The sequence below is a fragment of the Cornus florida genome, unplaced genomic scaffold (assembly GCF_030987335.1).
Source record: "Cornus florida cultivar Cherokee Brave unplaced genomic scaffold, ASM3098733v1 CherokeeBrave_3.0.0_Hap2_Chr09, whole genome shotgun sequence".
Classification (NCBI taxonomy): Eukaryota; Viridiplantae; Streptophyta; class Magnoliopsida; order Cornales; family Cornaceae; genus Cornus; species Cornus florida.
Window position 1 is genome coordinate 94,275,525 of NW_026775579.1, and position 18,201 is coordinate 94,293,725.

General features: G+C 35.2%; 1 protein-coding gene across 4 annotated transcripts; it reads left to right on the plus strand.

Annotated features, from left to right (window-relative positions):
- Positions 1–230: 230 nt before the first annotated feature.
- Positions 231–17,674, plus strand: LOC132275336 (calmodulin-binding transcription activator 5-like). Of its 4 annotated transcripts, none has more exons than XR_009470596.1 (16): positions 232–368; positions 515–597; positions 2,408–2,533; positions 4,475–4,590; positions 6,302–6,390; positions 6,543–6,588; positions 8,321–8,459; positions 8,714–8,836; positions 9,110–9,168; positions 10,757–11,191; positions 13,895–14,592; positions 14,939–15,485; positions 15,666–15,974; positions 16,055–16,190; positions 16,470–16,525; positions 16,659–17,674. XR_009470596.1 is itself a non-coding variant. In XM_059776800.1 (14 exons), exons 2-14 carry the CDS (start codon positions 534–536, stop codon positions 16,091–16,093), a joined length of 2,790 nt encoding a protein of 929 aa, XP_059632783.1. In that variant the 5' UTR covers positions 232–368; positions 515–533; the 3' UTR covers positions 16,094–16,462. The 4 variants fall into 4 exon arrangements, 1 of the variants encoding a protein (XP_059632783.1); XR_009470595.1 differs by lacking the exon at positions 16,470–16,525 and having other exon boundaries at positions 16,659–16,764; positions 16,911–17,674; XR_009470597.1 differs by lacking the exon at positions 16,470–16,525 and having other exon boundaries at positions 231–368; positions 10,781–11,191.
- The last annotated feature ends 527 nt before the right edge of the window (positions 17,675–18,201 follow it).

An 18,201-nucleotide genomic window follows, 5' to 3' on the forward strand; every position in this document is an offset into this window, starting at 1 on the left:
TTGATTCATATAGTAATTTTTAATTAAAAAACAAAATTAGAGAATATACTACGTATATATATTTAACACGGTGAGTTATTTATTTAGTTATTATAGGAGCAAATTATTTCCCCAAACCCCCGTGACATATTTGGACAACACCCGGACAAAGGCAAGGAGGGTGATCTGTAAATGTCTTAAAATCAATTATTAACATAAAAGCCGTTCAACGAGTATATATATTGGTTTTGTGTATTTTAATTATATATACTAGTATAGTAATATATATTGCAGATCATTTCTATAGCTGATGATGGTGATATCAATCTCAAAATACTGATATATCACATCGTCTGCTTCGTTCTCCATTTCCAAACACTTCTCTCTCTGTATGTATCCATCTATATACGTGTAATTATACATGCATACATATATATATATATATATATATAGATTACATATATTAGGAATTTATTTTCAACAGTGCCCTATGTAATCAATCTATTTATCCGTTGATTGTATCATCATCGGTCAGGTGTGTCGAGGTTTCTGCAATGGAAAGTATGGCACAAGGACGATTTGAAGGGTGGGAGATTCATGGTTTCCGTACAATGGAAGGTGTGAATACACTTCTTGTAGTCGAAATTGTTGTTGTTTCTAATTGAAGCTTCAATTTAGTTCGGGGATTGTTGTGGTGATGGTGGTGTTGGTGTTGTTATTTTGTACTGAAATTCTTGTTGTTTCTGATTGAAGCTTCCATTTTGTTCTCTGATTGATATGGTGATGGTGTTGTTATTTTCTTAATCAATGTGTTTAGATGAACTTTAAGTTAACTTATTGTTTAATCGGTGATAGCAAAATCACCACCATCCTTTCATTGATTTTGAGGGGTTGTGAGTTATGTTTTCTGTTTGGGACACAAGGTAGCATGCCCTCATATGTTGGATTTCTAGCCCCAAGATACTCCGTTTCTCTTGGTAGTAAATTTCCAATCCTCAGGCTGGAAATCCGGTGTCAACATGTATTGGTTCAGGTAATGAAGCTGGATCATAATTAAAGTAACCCTTGCTGGGGTTTATTGAGTGAGTTGTGGGATATATACATCAGTGGGTTTCATGAATTTCCTAATGGATGGTTAAAACTGTGAATATTATTTTTACCCTATTTTTAACAGTAAATTAATTTCTCGCTGGTTTGCTGCTGGACAGTAATCATGGTGGTCTTGGTTGTGCTTTGTTCTCTCTTATTTTCTTCACTTTCTTGATTACACAGCTGCACATGATCCTTGAGGGTGTTTCACATTTTTCGTATTCTGCACTTAATGAGTTATTGATTCAGGGTGTATATTTAATCATGTCATATTGATGTTATTTTCAAATAGCAGATTTCATTATGTTATATTGATGTTATCTGCAAATTTTTTCCTGGATGATATTATCTGCATTCTTTTATCTTTTTATTTTTTATAAGTAAATGATGTTATCTGCATTTGATCTAATGAAAATTATATACAATCTGAGTCTGAAATGTTTTTCAGTTTTCGAGATCTGAACTTTTTGTTATAAACAAAAAGAGATTGCAAAAGGAGAGGAGGGCATTATGTGGTAATTTGATTGATGTTAAAAATGAATCACTGTGCATGTTTAAAGTTTAGTATTATATTGTGAATTCCATTTATCAAATGATGACTTGTGCTTGTCATGTTTGACACAAATAGCCTGGTGCTGATTTTTTGGTGTGCTCAATTGGTCGTCAAAATTTGTTTTGTTTATTTTATATTTTTCTTTGTTTGTAAGTGGCCATTGCTTTGTCCAACTATGGAAAATTGGGTTTGCAAGTGTCAAGACACTAGTTTGAAATCAGCAATAAATGATAACCACTTTAAAAGCCGGAAAACAGGTCTACACCCAACTTAACTCCTACTCCATAGATAGTGAATTGATCGGACCTGCTGGGTGATAGCCTTACTTTCTTGTTTATTTTTTAAATTTCGTGTAGTTAAATTGAGGATGTTGAGATGGTTCCGTGGTAGGCTAAGAAAATTAGAGTTAGAATTGAATGAATGCAAAGTCATTTATTGAAATCTAGATGAGAGAGCAATAGTGTTAGCCATGCACAAGGAAGAAATGAAGCACAGTGGCTAAATGGGATTCATATAGCTGTAACACATAGTAAGGTTGTGGCTTCATTGAGTTCAGTTCCCCTCTTTCAGTCTTTCTAACTCATTTCTCTTTCTTTAATGTCCGTTCATATCACTTCTTATTTTATTTATTGATTGACTATTATATTATATATAGAATTCAATAAATTGTTATTTGGTTACAATAACTTTTTGGCCTAGATTTTAGTTGATCGATGTTATTGTTATAATGCGTGTTCATATAAGTTTTCATACTTATTGATTACTACGTATTTTCTTGATTGACAGATTTGGATATTGGCAACATAATGGAGGAAGCTAAAGCAAGATGGCTCCGGCCAAATGAGATTTATGCAATTCTCTGTAACTATAGATATTTCAGCATCAATGTCAAGCCAGTGAACTTGCCAAAAAGTAACCTCTGTTAATTGTAGCATAAATGTAATATATTGCAAGTTCAAATACAACAGCACCACTGCCCCCGCGGCCGCCCGCAATTTCCTTTAACCCTGGAGATAAAACATTCATAAAAGTAACAATTACATTGATATTATTATATAAGTAGTCAATGGAAGATCATCATTAGTTAAAAGGTGAATGAGACATGGATCATACTCTCTTTTTACCACCATTATGCTGAAATTTGTTAATTGTAGGACTGTTTCATTCATGCTGATCTAATTTTAGTTTTCCTTAATAGTATGGTTTGAGTGCTAATATAGTTTGCAATCGTATATGTCATTTTCTCATGAATTGAACTCCTTTTGGTCTTCTACGTTCTCTCTCAATAATTTTCCCATTTAAAAATAATGGCTCTAGACTCACACTATGGGGAGCTGGCAAATTTCTTAGCCACAAATATCTCTCATCTATGTAGCTGATTTTCTCGTTTTTGAAATGCCGGTCTCATTTTGAACTTCATAGTTGAGACAGGTTAAGCTGGCTGGTGCCACATTCAGCTATGTCATACAACCGTGATCAGTATTGAGATCTTATTTATTTATTTTTTTATCAGTTTCACCATAGTTTGGCACCAGTAAGCATGTTCATTTTGGTACCATACACTTTGCAATACAAGAGCATGCATTGTGTATCTTTGCATGCTTTTCCCAAATTTATGGGGATGGATAATCAATAATTTTAACGAGTGTTAGTTTTGTCCATCGGGTATTATAGATTATGGAGAAGTGTGGGAAATTTAATTGTTCGGGATGATTTCTTGATTGTTGGTGTGCTGCAACCTTAGGCCTGTAGTTGTAAATGTTAAAGAGGATAATTCTTTCCTTGTCATAAGCTAATTAATTGTAGTGTCACATCTAATGTATAAGAACCCCAAATTTATTAGGACTTTTTTCTCTTGCGTAGTGGGTTGTTAACTACACTTGATAATTAGGATCTATCCTTAAAAAGTGTCACTAGGCATCTCGTGTAAGATGACATATATATTTTTAGAGGCAGCATAATCGGGACAACAACAAAGTGCTGTGGTTCATGTTCTTTTACATCGAAGACCTAGTGATGCGCCGGTGAAATGAGGAAGACTAGTTATAATAGAAGGTAAGAGATGGAGAGGAAGGCTAAAAATAACATGGGACGAGGTTATTAAAAATGATTTTAAAAAGTTTAATATAGTATTTTTTTTTTTCTGAATAAAGTTTAATATAGTAGGTGAATTGGCTTGTAATAGAAAAGCTTGGAGAGAGATAATTCATGTGGCTGACCCATTTATATGGGATTAAGGCAAGGATGATGATGATGATGATCTCAGTTGAGTTTGAATTTTATTATTTTATGTGGTTTTGGGGGTTAGATGTGTAAAATATCAAATTAAATAGCCATTGCCAACTTTGTGTTAAATATTTGAAGTGGCCATTGCCAACTCTAATTGTATTATATTAAACCCTTATCTTATATATATGTGTGTGTGTGGTCAAGGCGATATTTGTTGCAAAGTTAACCCGCACGGGTGGCCCAGTGGATAAGTATCTCCTAGGGCAACCTGTAAACTTGAACATCTTGGGTTCGACCCCCAGAGGGTGCAAAAACACCTAGGTTTAAATGATGTGTAGTTTGTGGCCGATTGCAGATATCTAAGGTTTACTTTGCAGCCTTGTGTACCAAAGTTCAACAGGTTGCAAGGGTTCCCTTCCAAAAGAAAAAAAAAATGTTACAAAGTTAGAAATATTCTCTCTATACTTCTTACCTTCTAAACGTATTACATTCTTGTTCTTGAGTTAAACGATGATTGAAGCTTTGAGGAATGTATATGAGATGAGACTTCTTTATCAATAGATAGTAATGGATAGTAAAATGGTTCTATCTAATCTTGGTCATTCTTTTCTTTTAATGTAATAGGTGGCAGAATTGTTTTGTTTGACCGTAAGATGCTCAGGAACTTTAGAAAAGACGGACATAACTGGAAGAAGAAAAAGGATGGTAAAACCGTTAAAGAAGCTCATGAACACTTAAAAGTAAGGTTTTCAAGTTGTTCATTTCATTCGGCACAATCATCTGTTTATTTGACTAATGGTTGCTTAATGACCTGGCAATGTTCCTTCAATATGCACTCACTGTATCTTTTTCCCAGGGTTTATCATGTTTTCAAATAGATGAAATACTTTTTGTGTCTTATTTTATTCTGAAAAGTCTGAAATACATATGTCATGTCCTATTATTAAACTAACAATATAAAGTAATATTTTTTTTTTGATAAGTAACAATATAAAGTAATATTATGGTCTTGTATAGAGTTGAGTGAAGAAAAGGGCACATATTAATAAACCAAGTAGTTAATGCAAGAAATTTTTAGCTGGGTTGAGTTCAGCCAAGTTTTGCGACCTGCTCTGTTAATAGCCCTTTCTTTCTCTTTGCAAATTGATGACTTATTTGTTGTATGCTATTGCAATTTTCAAAAAGAAAGAAAAAATTTGTTGTATGCTATTATAGAAATATGATCACATGCTACATGAAATTTGTCAATATGTTTGTCCAAACTTGTAAAAATATTATATTGTATTGTTAATAATTCAAGTAATCCATCAAATATCATACTGATTGCTTGATGTGGATATGGTGTAAAACTAAGTTAGTGAAGGATCCAAAGTCAGGCAACCTCTATAATATGCGTTAAATGGTTTCTATGTATTATGAGTTTACAGCCCACAAAAGGAAATACTACAAACACTGTTACAAAATGGAAGTAGCACACAATTTAATGTAATGTATGATGAAAAAGTAGATGATCTTGTATATAGAACTTTAGAAAACTTTACTACGATGGATGCACTCATATCTTCCTGCACAGTAGTTCTAATTAAATTACTTAGTGTTGATCAGCAATCCTCTAAATAAGGGGAGTTCTTAATGCAAGAAGGCATCCTTGTTCATATATATATATATATACATTTTAAATATGTAAGTTTATCAAGGGAGTCTAGTCAAGTTAATACTAAGGGCTTAGTTCAAGTGGTATCTCCTCCTCCTTCCAATGGAAGCTTGAGGGTTTGAGTCCCTAGTGGACAATAATCGGGAAAAATAAAAAATTTGGGGAGTCTACTCAAGTATCTCCTTGTCTCATCCTTCCATACTGGAGGTTGAGGGTTCAAATCCCACTGGGGCATAGTGTGCGCGCGCGCTTGAGTTGAGTTGGTTCTGTGTATTCTTACTTCTTATTTACCAGAGAAAAAAAGGTTTATTAAGGGAGTTGGTGTTTGGCTAGTTTTCTATGTTACTTCAACTGGCCTGGTCCAAAACTTGCAATATTTCTCTATCAGCATGAAAAACAAAGTTGGTTTTTGTTTCTGCTGGTATAGTTTTCTGTTCTTCTTCTTCTTCTTTTATTTATTATTATTTTTATATATATATATATATATATATATATATATTTGTCCCATCCTTTATAATGTATGTACTGAGGAGCCCTCTGCCACTCCATACCTATATGTGTTCTTGAGTACAACTTTTTGGTGATATGTTAAAAGAGTTGTTACCCAGTATGGTACTTGTTAATCAAGGAGGTTGGATATAAATTCCTCTTCACGTCCCCTTAAAAAACAAAAACATATTTTCTATTAAAATGGTTAGTGTTATCCTGAAATTTTAACTTGGCCCAAATATCTATTGTCATGGAATGAACTTTCAATTGATAGAGTTGCTCATCTGCCTTTCTGTTTCATGGTGCAGGTTGGTAATGAAGAAAGGATCCATGTATATTATGCTCATGGCCAAGATGAACCGACCTTCGTTCGCAGATGTTATTGGCTTCTTGATAAGTACGCAATGATTCCGTGATTCAATCATTCTTACTTGTTTCCTCTAAATCCACTGTGATATCAAAGATAATGCAATTCCTTACTCTGGCATGACAGTCAAGAAAGGTTGATTTTGTTATCTCTGAACTTTGATTAGCTGTTATTTTGTTCAGGACTCTGGAACACATAGTCCTCGTCCATTATCGTGAAACCCAAGAGGTTGGTTTCTTATACTTCATTGGAACTCTCTCTTCCCCCCTTCGACATACATATATATGCACTTTATTCCACGAATATAATTTTTTTTCTTCATGATAACGGTTTTGGTAATGAAATTAATAAAAGAACTCCAGGAAGAGAATGATTTAAGTATTAGTTCCTACTGTATACTAGCTATTTCTAAGAGACTTGTGAATTTGGGATTTATGCCAAGTCCCTCTCAAGTATATACCAAAACCATAGACATTGTCAGCACTTGTAAGAAAAACAAAAAATGATAGACATGTCGGCACTTTTTTTGCAGAGACTAGTTTTTGGTGTCTAATGCGTTGAGAAATAAAAGTTAAATATTCCCAAGACACATCTTAAATTGTAAGGCACACATAACGTGCTAGTTCTGTGCCTTGAGGAATTTGCCACACGCATTAGTTGAAGATAGTATTTCCATCACATAATTGAGCTTAAAGTTCATTTTTATTTTCACAATCTGACACTTCATTTACTATATTTAATACCTTTAAAGCTAGGAAATTCCAAAAACAGATGTTTGGAGGCCTTGTTCATGCTGTCCGTGTTACTTACCCTTACTGATGCTTGAAGGTTTCCATAGTCACTAACTGACTAACGAGCAATCTAACTTTGTTGTGGCTTCTTTGCAATTGTTTCTGCCTTTTTAAACTCCCACATTAGTTTATGGTTGAATTTTATTTTCCAACTTGTATTTGAGCGTGTGAATACTTCAACTGCAGTCCTGTCACCTCTCTCAAAGCTATTTTACATATAGTAACTGATTCAACATAGTGTTTATATGTGCTATGTGCATTGATAATCTTTTCTCAACTCTTATGATATTTTCTGTCGTTATATATTTCCTTTTTCAAAATTTTTTTTCTTGGCATTGTCTGCTTGAGTGCATTTTTTCATGTATACCATATAGAAATTTTCACACTAACATTGTTTTAGATCGTGGTAATATAACTGTGTGGCATTACCAGTGAATTTGTAATGGGAGTCGCTTATTGGAGTTGTGGATTTATTCTTTTTACTGGCAAATGCCTAGTAACTAACTGATACACATGCCTCAGCGGCAGTTTGCTATCCTTCAATAGTATTTATTCTTTTAACACCTACAAAGCAACCGGTCTTGAATTTTGTACTGGAGATTAATTAATTTTTTGTATGAAATAATTTCTGTTATTGATCATTACTTTCCATAACTCGATTGGTGAATAAATTGAAGATGCATAATCAAGTACGAGCTACAACTCTTTACTCTAGAAATGAGGTTTTCTAGTTTTTGACTGGGATATTGGTGAAAAAAATAAAATAAATGAGGTCTAGAAGTTCTCCTGTTATACTTGTCCAATTCACGTGCTGTACTGGGCAATAACGGATGTTTACTGGAATTGCCGACATGGGACTACAATGGTCCATAACGACCAATACAGCTGTGTTTCTTGATTTCGCTAATATCAGTCCATTACATTGTCGAAGGCCAGTGATAACTCTAATGTAATTTCAACGATTATTGTCATAAATTTTCAGTTTCAAAATAGGGGCCATCTCTTACATTTAGAGGTTGAAATGTCTCATGTTATCCCCACAGAAAAATTGATTGATATTCACAGTTTAATCAATCAATTTTTCCATTTTGCTATTTACTGACGATTTCAAGACATTGATATTTTGCTAACCACTAACCATATTATCAACTGGTTGACTCATAATACAGATGCAGGGTTCTCCAGCCACACCTGTGAATTCAAATTCTAGTTCAGCCCTCTCTGACCCATCCGCATCTTGGCTTTTATCAGAAGAAACTAATTCTGGGGCTGATCAGGTGTCTTATACTAGCGAGAAAGCAGAGTTAGGTGATGTCAATAGAACTATCCACACATACAGTCATATTACATCATCATTTTGAAAGAACTCATATCATTCCGCCAACTGATTTCAAAGGAATGATAACAAATCCATTATTCCCGCGGAATGGTTCCTGTTTTAACTTCTCAGTTCTCATGGAAATTGCTGCTGTTTATTGCGATAAACAGCAAACATATGAACTCATGGATTTATGAAATGTATATATTTTATTATAATCCTGCTCTTATCTGTGATTTAACAGAGCCTGGGGACAGTATGACCATCAAAAATCATGAAACGAGACTTCAAGAGATAAATACATTGGAATGGGAAGAGCTTTTGGGGCCAGATGATCCCAACAAATCTAATACACCCGGAGGAGGTGGTAAGTGAGATGCTCCTTACCAACGGGACAGTGGCCTAGCGGTATCAGCCTCTTACTTCCCAAAGGGAGGTCAGGGGTTCAAGTCTCAAAAGAGACAATGTGTGTGTGAGTACCAACTAGGGGAAAAAAAAAAGAAAGTAAGATGCTCCTCAGGAAAACCTTAACTTAAGTGAGATGCTCCTCAGGAAAACCTTAACTATTATTATTATTATTATTATTATTATTATTATTATTGTATCTTTATTTATATATCTATATCATTTATTACGGCAGGAAGAACTGCATGCTTTGGGCAACAGAATCAATATCATATAAATGGATGCAAAACTAATGTAAGTAGGTTTTTGTGTTTCTTCCCTTATTTTCCCTTTTTTCTCTTCTTATGTTTCTTGTCTCAATTTTATATACCTTTCCCTTTTTCCTGTGTTATTTTCTTGGTGGGACGATTTATTCTACCGAAACCTGTTATATGAACTTATTTGAATATTACTTATCATTTAATAATAATGATAAATAAATGAATGAATAAATAACTTTCGTGCAGGACATGTGAAGAACACTATCCTACTAACTAGTTTTGATACTCTGAATTGGTGTAGGCATTGGCAAAGAGGGGCTTTTGTCTGATTATTATAGTTTTTATTGTTAAAGGTTGCTCGGAATATTAAGCTAAGGTTTGCAGAAGGTATAAGAAAAGGGTAAATATAAGGTTTCATTTAGGCGGGGAAAGAGGAAGTTTAGGGGCTGTTTTGGGCCTGTGAACAGTACTCATGACAGTGACTTTGTGGAAAGGGTAAATATAAGGTTTCATTTAGGCGGGGAAAGAGGAAGTTTAGGGGCTGTTTTGGGCCTGTGAACAGTACTCATGACAGTGACTTTGTGGATTAGTGTGTTGGAATTAGTTGAGGGAACAAATTGTTTGGGCTTGAGGAATATGATTTCCAAGGATAAATCATAAAAGGGGATTGAAACAAATCATTCTCTATTCCCGTTGAGGCGTTGACATCTCACATAGGATTAGAGTTGCATACTTGCATCACACTATTTCAGAAGGAAAAAAATTCCTTAATTTGTTTTATAATAAGTTAAAAGCATTTTTTAGTAGTATATAGACGTCTAGAAATTCTTGACTAATAGGATTTGAACTTGCTATTTACAAACTTGATAGAGATCGATTCCATAACTTGACCTAAAATGTTAATTACTAGGCCCTTCTACAATCTATTTTCAACACATCTTAAAATTACCAAAATACCCATGACTTCATTAGTTTAATAAAACATAGAAAAGTAAACTAGAAGTGAGATAAATTAAATAAAATTCATAAAATTAAACTGAAAACAACCAGAAACTTGAATCTAAGAGGTCCAAGTGGGCCTTGTCTTGAAAACCAACCAATTTCCAAAAATTCCCTCCCTTGAATTCCCTTTTGATTGAATTTCTTATGCTATGGATCATCTCTCCCAAGAAAAAAGTTTGAAGACAATAGTGCTTTTTCCTGTTTCTTTGAAACATTGTGGGTGATTTTAACAAATCAGGTCTTCCAAGTGTATTGTTTGAAGTTTGAACACAAACTGCTCCCACATGCTTAGGCTCAAGATTCAAGTTTAAGATATATTTTGTTCCTTCGTTTATATAACTATACATTTTTTCTGTAAATTTGTTTCCTATTATTTAAGTTCAGGAATTAACATGCTACTGGAACAAACTTTTGTCTGCATGTACAACCCACATTTTATAGATTTTTAGGTGGCTTGGCTGCCATATCGTAGTATTGTTATTGTAATATTATAATAGCATTGATGCTAAACTTTGCCACTGTAATTGTTGCACCCCTGGATTTTTTAGTGAACTTAACCACTTCAGAATTGCTTCTTCTTTCAATTGCAACTGTAGTTTGACAATTATTTATCTTCCCAGGGAAACTTCCCGTCAACTTACCAGTTACCTATTGAAAATTCTTCTTTGGAGTATCTCATTGACCCAGTTCCCAGAAGTAATGGTGTAAATTTCAATATATCGGACAGTGATTGCTTTCAAAGGATGGCAGGTCAGATGAATTCAAATCTGCAGAGAAAGGATTCTGCACCTGTGACAGTAGGCCAGTGTGATTCCTTAGACATGCTGATCAAGGATGGTTTGCAAACTCAAGACAGTTTTGGCAGGTGGATGAACTACATCATTACTGATTCTGGAGAATCAGTAGACTATCCAATTCGAGAATCTTCAATTTCAACTGGTCACAAATCATTTACGTCTCCAATAATGGATTATCATCAGTCATCTGTTGAAGAGCAGATATTCAGTATTACTGCTGTCTATCCTGAATGGGCTTTTTCAACTGAAGAAACAAAGGTTCTTTTTCCCACAACCTCGTGTTCCTATTTAATCTGGTTATAGCTGTCACATTTTTTCATAATGGACTACGAAAAAGTAAGTTGTTAATTGACTTTCATGTTCTACTGTTCTTTGCAGAATCCTTTTATATTTCATTAGTTTTTGGAAGAAAAGCATGGATATTTTCTATTTATAAGACAAATGGGATAACAAATTTTCAACAATTATCAAGGAATTAAATTAAGGAAAATGCTAAAGATCACGAAAGGCATTTGGCGATTTTATCACAATTGACGTGGATTTTTTTATTTTTTTTTTCGGGAAAGAACTGGCCCAATAATTAAGTCAAATAATAAGAAAGTAATTATTTATTTTTGGGAAGAATTAATGGGAGAAAGAAAAAAAAAATGTATCCCCAAAAAACTAATCTTGCAAATTGTTGTGTTTTATCCATCGCTCAATCTAGGGTTAGTTGTGTGTCTTGTTCATCTCTCAATTTAGGGTTAGTTTTTATCTTTGCACATGAGTTATGGTAATACACACACACACACACACACAGATATATATAAAAGATGAATATTGGTGACGTTGCAATTTGAATGAAATCTAATTAGAAGGTTGGATGGATTAAAAATTCAAAACAAATTCATAATAAACTCTAAATTAGTTTTGATGTTAATTTTTTACAGAGTCTCTTACATGTTTACAGGATGAGTGTGTACTTTGTTATTCAATCTAAAATAGGGTTGAAAAGATATAGATAAAGTATCAAAAAATAGAACTCATATATATAATATACTTATGTGTGTGTCTATATATATAGCTAAAGAAAGAAATTAGGGGGTATATGAGAAAACAAAGTAATAAAAGGACTAAAAATGCATATTTGCTATAAATATGCAGTTTCATGATAATGTCATGAAATGTTTTCAGTGACATGTAGCACTGCTCTTAAATTAATGAGTCATACAATAAAACTACGAGAGAGAGAGAGAGAATACTAGGGTGTGAATCATGGCGCCCGATAACCAATTTGGTTAGGCTAGGGAGATCCATAATGGTGGCTATTTACTTATAGGACAGTTTGTTGAAACGTGTTGGAGAAGCATAAAGACCTCCACATGGTCTTTATAGACTTAGAAAAAGCATATAAGGGTTCTGAGATATAATTTGGTAGAAAAAGCATATAAGGGTTCTGAGATATAATTTGGCGAATTCTACAAAGAAAACAAATTCCTATATAAACGATAATGATTCTTCTGTACATAGTGCTATTGGATACTCTAAAAAAAGTTAGCAATAAAATCAGAAGTGGCGCATATTAGTAATAAGATGAGAGAAAATAGACTTAGGTGTTGTGGACATATTCAAAGAAGATCTAGATATGCTCCGGCTAGAAAAGGGAGACTAATTTGCATAAATGGTAGGAGGCAAAGATGGCGACCGGAGCTAACACCGGATGGAATCTTTAGAAATGATTTAAAAAAATTAAGTATTATAAGAGAGATGACTTGTAATAGAAAAGAATGGGAAAAGAGAATTCATGTGGCCCACTCCATTCAAGAGTTTGTTAAGTGTACCGAATTTTTTAAAAAGAAGTTAAAAAAAAGTTGGCTTGTTTTCTAGCAGTAAGATTGGTTCAGGATTGGATTTATTGAAGCAACCGAATCATCACATTGCTCGACCTTTAGAACAACCAATATGGTTTTGATATCCTTAGGATGGTTGCAACAGATTGAGTTCTCATATACCCGATCTAACCATTAAAAAGTGTGAGCATTTACATGTCTATGCAACTGTATGAATATTTTTTAATATAACATTGGCTGTCTTGTTATGTATTGCTCTCTGCTGACAGAGGAAATTTATTTGTTTATTTAATGTACATTAGAGTTTAAACCTAGGCCAAACAGTAACAAACTCAAATGTTTAAACTTTTAAAATGATTGTTACATGTGTTTGCGTTGCCATGTATACTGTTGAAACTTTTCAAGGTATAACGGTCTGGAAATTGTATGTAAGCCATTTCCCTGTTATTTTTTGGTATTTAGGAAGCATGGAGCTAGACTCTAACAAATCTTTTTCTGGCAATGAAATTTGGAAACCTCTTTCATCTCTCTCTCTCTCTCTCTCTCTCTCAGAATTCGTAGTAGTTTCAGGTGTTACAAAATGCCACTTTGAAGAGCCGCTAAGCAACTTTAATCACAATCTTTTTGGGGTCACCATGTGGGGGGCCACTGTTTGGTACAATTGATTAACAAGTGTGATTAGGTCTATTTCCTTTCCGTTCCTCGCAACACCCTGCCTAGGTGGGACCAACAATTTGCAATAAACTTTATTTAAAAATCCTATTTCTTAAGATGATTTCCTTACCAACAAAGGCTGGGATACAGCAAGTATGCAGAGTCTGTCATTAGCTGCTTTTATCTCTGGATCTTCAACTTGTCTATGGCTCATCCAATACCATATTTTACAAATTGGATACATCCAAGTTGATATTTATTATGTGTTGTTCAATAACAGTAATTATTTTTACTTTTTATTTGTGTTTGTGTTGTTGATGAAGCGGAAATAAGGGTTGCATTTGTCTGGAACGGTTGTCCTGGAATTAGTTTACACATTTTTGTTGGCAGGAATGTTGATCTTAATCATGGGTTGGACTGTTTTTCCATATATTTCTGGAATAATTAAACAGCGCTATTGTTGACTTTGTTGTTGCAGATTCTGGTGATTGGATATTTTCGTGAAGAGCATCCACCTCTTGTGATGTCCAATCTGTATTGTGTCTGCGGAAATGCACGTGTTCCTGCAGAAATGGTCCAACCTGGGGTGTTCCGCTGTTTGGTTTCACCACATGCTCCAGGATTAGTAAATTTTTATTTGAGTTCTGATGGCCAGAAACCCATAAGCCAAGTTCTGACCTTTGAGTATCGTGCTCCTCTAATGCATGACCGGATTGTTTGTTCAGATGATAAGTCTAAGTGGGAAGAGTTTGAAGTTCAGATGAGGCTTGCTCAATTACTCTTCTCTAGATCTAAGAGCCTTAATATCTTATCTAGTGAAGTATCACAAAATGCCCTGAAGCAAGCCAAAATATTTGCCCGCAAAACCGCCCACATTGCTGATAGTTGGGCTGATATGATAAAGTCAATTGGAAGTACTAAAAACTCATTTCCACAAGCAAAAGATAGCTTGTTTGAGCTCACTCTGAAGAGCAAATTACAGGAATGGCTGTTGGAAAGAATAGTTGAAGGGTCTAAAATCTCTGACCATGATGATCAAGGTCAAGGAGTAATCCATTTGTGTGCTATCCTAGGATATACGTGGGCTGTGAATCCATTTCTGTTGTCAGGCTTATCATTGGATTATCGGGACAAATTTGGATGGACAGCTCTTCATTGGGCTGCATATTATGGAAGGTATAGTTCTACTGCCATCGTATAGATTCTCAGAGGATCTGGTTCATCAATGGTTAGGTCGCTGAGTCCAATTCATGGAATTCTTAATTGAGAGTTTTTTCCAGTCTTTCCTTTCTCTTCCAACAAGTGTACCTTGTCTTTCTACCATATATATTTATTTCCAACTCTTTGTAGTTATTGATGTCATAGTTGTGTTTCTAACAATATATGCATAAACAGCCAATTTATGATGAGAGAAGACATGGTTTGGAGCAATTCCTGCATATTTTCAACTGTGCATTTTTTATTTGCATAACTGCTTTTAATCTACTATTCATTGCTTAGTTTTGGAAACCTCCATTTTCAGGGAGAAAATGGTTGCGACTCTTCTCTCTGCAGGAGCAAAACCAAACTTGGTCACGGACCCCACTTCAGCAAACCCTGGCGGATTCACTGCAGCTGATGTTGCTTCTAAGAAGGGTTATGATGGTTTAGCAGCTTATCTTGCAGAAAGGGGTCTAGTGGAACATTTCAAGGATATGAAAATAGCTGGAAATGTCAGTGGCTCACTCCAAACCAGCACTACCGATTCAGCCAACCATAATAACTACAGCGAAGAGGAGCTGTATCTGAAGGATACTCTGGCAGCTTATCGGACTGCAGCCGATGCAGCGGCACGTATACAGGCTGCATTCAGGGAGCACTCGCTTAAGCTACAGACACAGGCGGTTCAGTTATCAAATCCTGAGAATGAGGCACGCAATATAGTTGCAGCAATGAAAATTCAGAATGCCTTCCGCAACTACGATACACGAAAAAAGATTACAGCTGCTGCCCGAATTCAATATACATTCCGTACTTGGAAGATCCGGAAAGATTTTCTCAATATGCGTCGTCATGCCATCAAAATTCAGGTTTGCCCTCTTTGCTGTTCTCTTGCTTATCCAATTGATACTTTAAACTGAATTGCCACACACGGTCATATTTTTTAAGTATCCAATTGATACTTTAAAAATATGCCAACTATACTTACATTTCTGTCGACTTCATTGATTCTATAAAGACTATTCAATTGTATTTTTCCTCTGATGCAGGCTGTTTTCCGGGGCTTCCAAGTCCGGAGGCAGTATGGGAAGATTATTTGGTCAGTTGGTGTGCTTGAAAAAGCAATCTTACGCTGGCGTTTGAAGAGAAAAGGTTTCCGTGGGCTTAATGTTTGCCCTGTTGAAGCTGTCAAAGATCAGAAGCAAGAAAATGATGTGGAGGAGGACTTCTTCCGTGCCAGCAGGAAACAAGCTGAAGAGCGTGTTGAAAGGTCTGTTGTTCGGGTCCAAGCCATGTTTCGTTCCAAGAGAGCACAACAAGACTATCGGAGGATGAAGTTGGCCCATAATCAAGCCAGGGTAGGCGATTTTCTTTAAACTTGTTAGGTTACAGTTTGACTACGTGGATCACTTAACCAACCTAACTTAGTTTTGTGCAGATGGAGTATGAAGAGCTTCCTGATACTGACATGGGATAGGAGAATACTTGAGTTTTGCCACAGCTCTGGCAGTGCGTACTTAGGAATCTAAACAGCTACAATGACACCAGCGAGGGAATGTTTTTCCCAATGACAGGTTTGTGTTCTTGACTGCAATGAGAACATCATGTACATTCCTAGATTTTGTGCAGTCCTGTAGATTTGGCTCTCTTGTGTAGTCAGTTTCAATATTGAGTATTTCAGGTTCTTGTAGTCTTCTTGTGAAAATTCTTAGGTTAAAGTTCTTATCCTCCCTTTTGATGTTCTGGGTACATTCTCTTTGATGTTTTGGGTACATTATGAAGGTATGATTTGGATAAAATATTGTTTAGCAAAGATGTACGAGGCAATCTTTCTCTGTTTCATAAATTTGCAGGATCTTCTTTCCCCATTGTTGTGCTTCCATTTTATCTTAGGATTACTATGTTACAGGTAGCTAATTACTTATACTCTCTTCGGCAAAATATACGTAATCCTAATGTTTCATTAAGCTGTAATAATTCTACTACTCATTTTGTGCATATACATATAAAAGCTTTTAGATGACAGCATTTCTTCGTTGCAGTGCATGAGCTTGGCATCCTCTCCATGATACCACCAGTTTACTGAATTTCTCACCTTTTAAAGCAGCTGATGAGGGACCATTTCTTCCAACTCCCTCCTCCTCAGTGGTAAACTTACAATAGCCTTTTACTGCTTGCCCGAGATTTTCGTACTTTCAATGTTTTAGGGGCTTCCATTGAAAGATATCAGGCTGCAAATATTTCTCTAGTTGTTTTACAATGTTATTTCCTTTAATTTCTCTTTCGTTTGCCAGGGAAGCTGTTCCTGGCCCCAGTGACTGGGCATAGATCTTTGCAAAGGATTTTGACTGATAACAAAAAAGACTTGGATTTAAAAAATGATTCAACACCAAAAAATTAGGCGGAGCTTCATTGTTAGGTAGAGGTGCTGCTTTCTTTCCCTACATGTTCTTTTAGGTACCCAACGTGATTATGTGACGCTCCCTGGTCTGTTGAACTCATGAACAGTTGTACCATATGTATGAGTTGTCTGAAGGTGTTTGATGGCTAATGTATATTCCTTATACGAGTGTGACAGGGCCAACCTTTCCACCAAGGGGTTGTTTTGTTTGTCAACTTCCTTCGTGTGGGTTGAGCATTCAGCTAAACCTGAGATTGCTCTTCGTTTCTCTCCATGAACATGTTCCAATGTCCATATAACACTCTCCTTCAAAAGGCAACATGCGTGGTTTATTTGCAACCCACCTCTTCTTCAAGATTAGGAACCAAAAGTCCACCTAGGGAGACTTGAATTAGTGCATCTCCTTGGTCCAGTTACTTTTTCGACATATATACGGTTTTGACAAAATGTCATCCTGGGGGAGGGCATAACATCAATGGAAGCCTTTTCTTCTTAACTACTTGGAATGTAACTACACGAATCTTATGTTTTCATTCTGTTCATCCGAGAGGAGCGCGTTTAACTACTTGGAAACCTCGAATCATTAGCATTGACAAAGATAATGAAATGTACAGCCATCTATTTTGAAATCAAACTGGATGCTTTTGTCATGAAAAATGGTGCGTGGTTGAATATTCCGCCTAGCAGAGGAAAGCTTACCTCTGCTCAAGGACTGAAATGCTGTGCATTGCGATTTATCCGGCTGTGACATTCAATTATTCAAATGTGCACAAATCACCCCATCAGCCACTTATAAAAGAATATGGTTTTATACTTTAAATTTGACCACCTTGATCATTGTTTTACTGGTTTAATTTCCCCATCTGTGGCGATGAAATTTCAATAATAATTGCACTCGGGTGTAAGGTTTGCGGTGTAATAGAATCAAGTATCTATTGGCGTTACGAGGTTTGTGGTGTAATAGAATCGAGTCTCTATTAGCGTTACGAGGTTTGTGGTGTAATAGAATCGAGTCTCTATTTGCATTCTGTAACGGAATTGCTTATTATAGTTATAATTTTTTTTCGAACTTTAAGTCCAAAAATGCATTGATACGCAACTTTTAGTGAATTTTAATAATTGTTATTAAAATTTTTAAGACTTTTTAACACAATGAGTGACTTATTTATAAATTTCAAGTCGTT

Bases quoted from the DNA above. Each gene is read 5' to 3' on its own strand.
- LOC132275336 (XM_059776800.1), top strand. From the start codon at position 534: ATGGAAAGTATGGCACAAGGACGATTTGAAGGGTGGGAGATTCATGGT. The intron at 6,589-8,320 runs GTTGGTTTCTTA...CTCATAATACAG, and splicing joins ATTATCGTGAAACCCAAGAG to ATGCAGGGTTCTCCAGCCAC. The intron at 14,593-14,938 runs GTATAGTTCTAC...CTCCATTTTCAG, and splicing joins TGGGCTGCATATTATGGAAG to GGAGAAAATGGTTGCGACTC.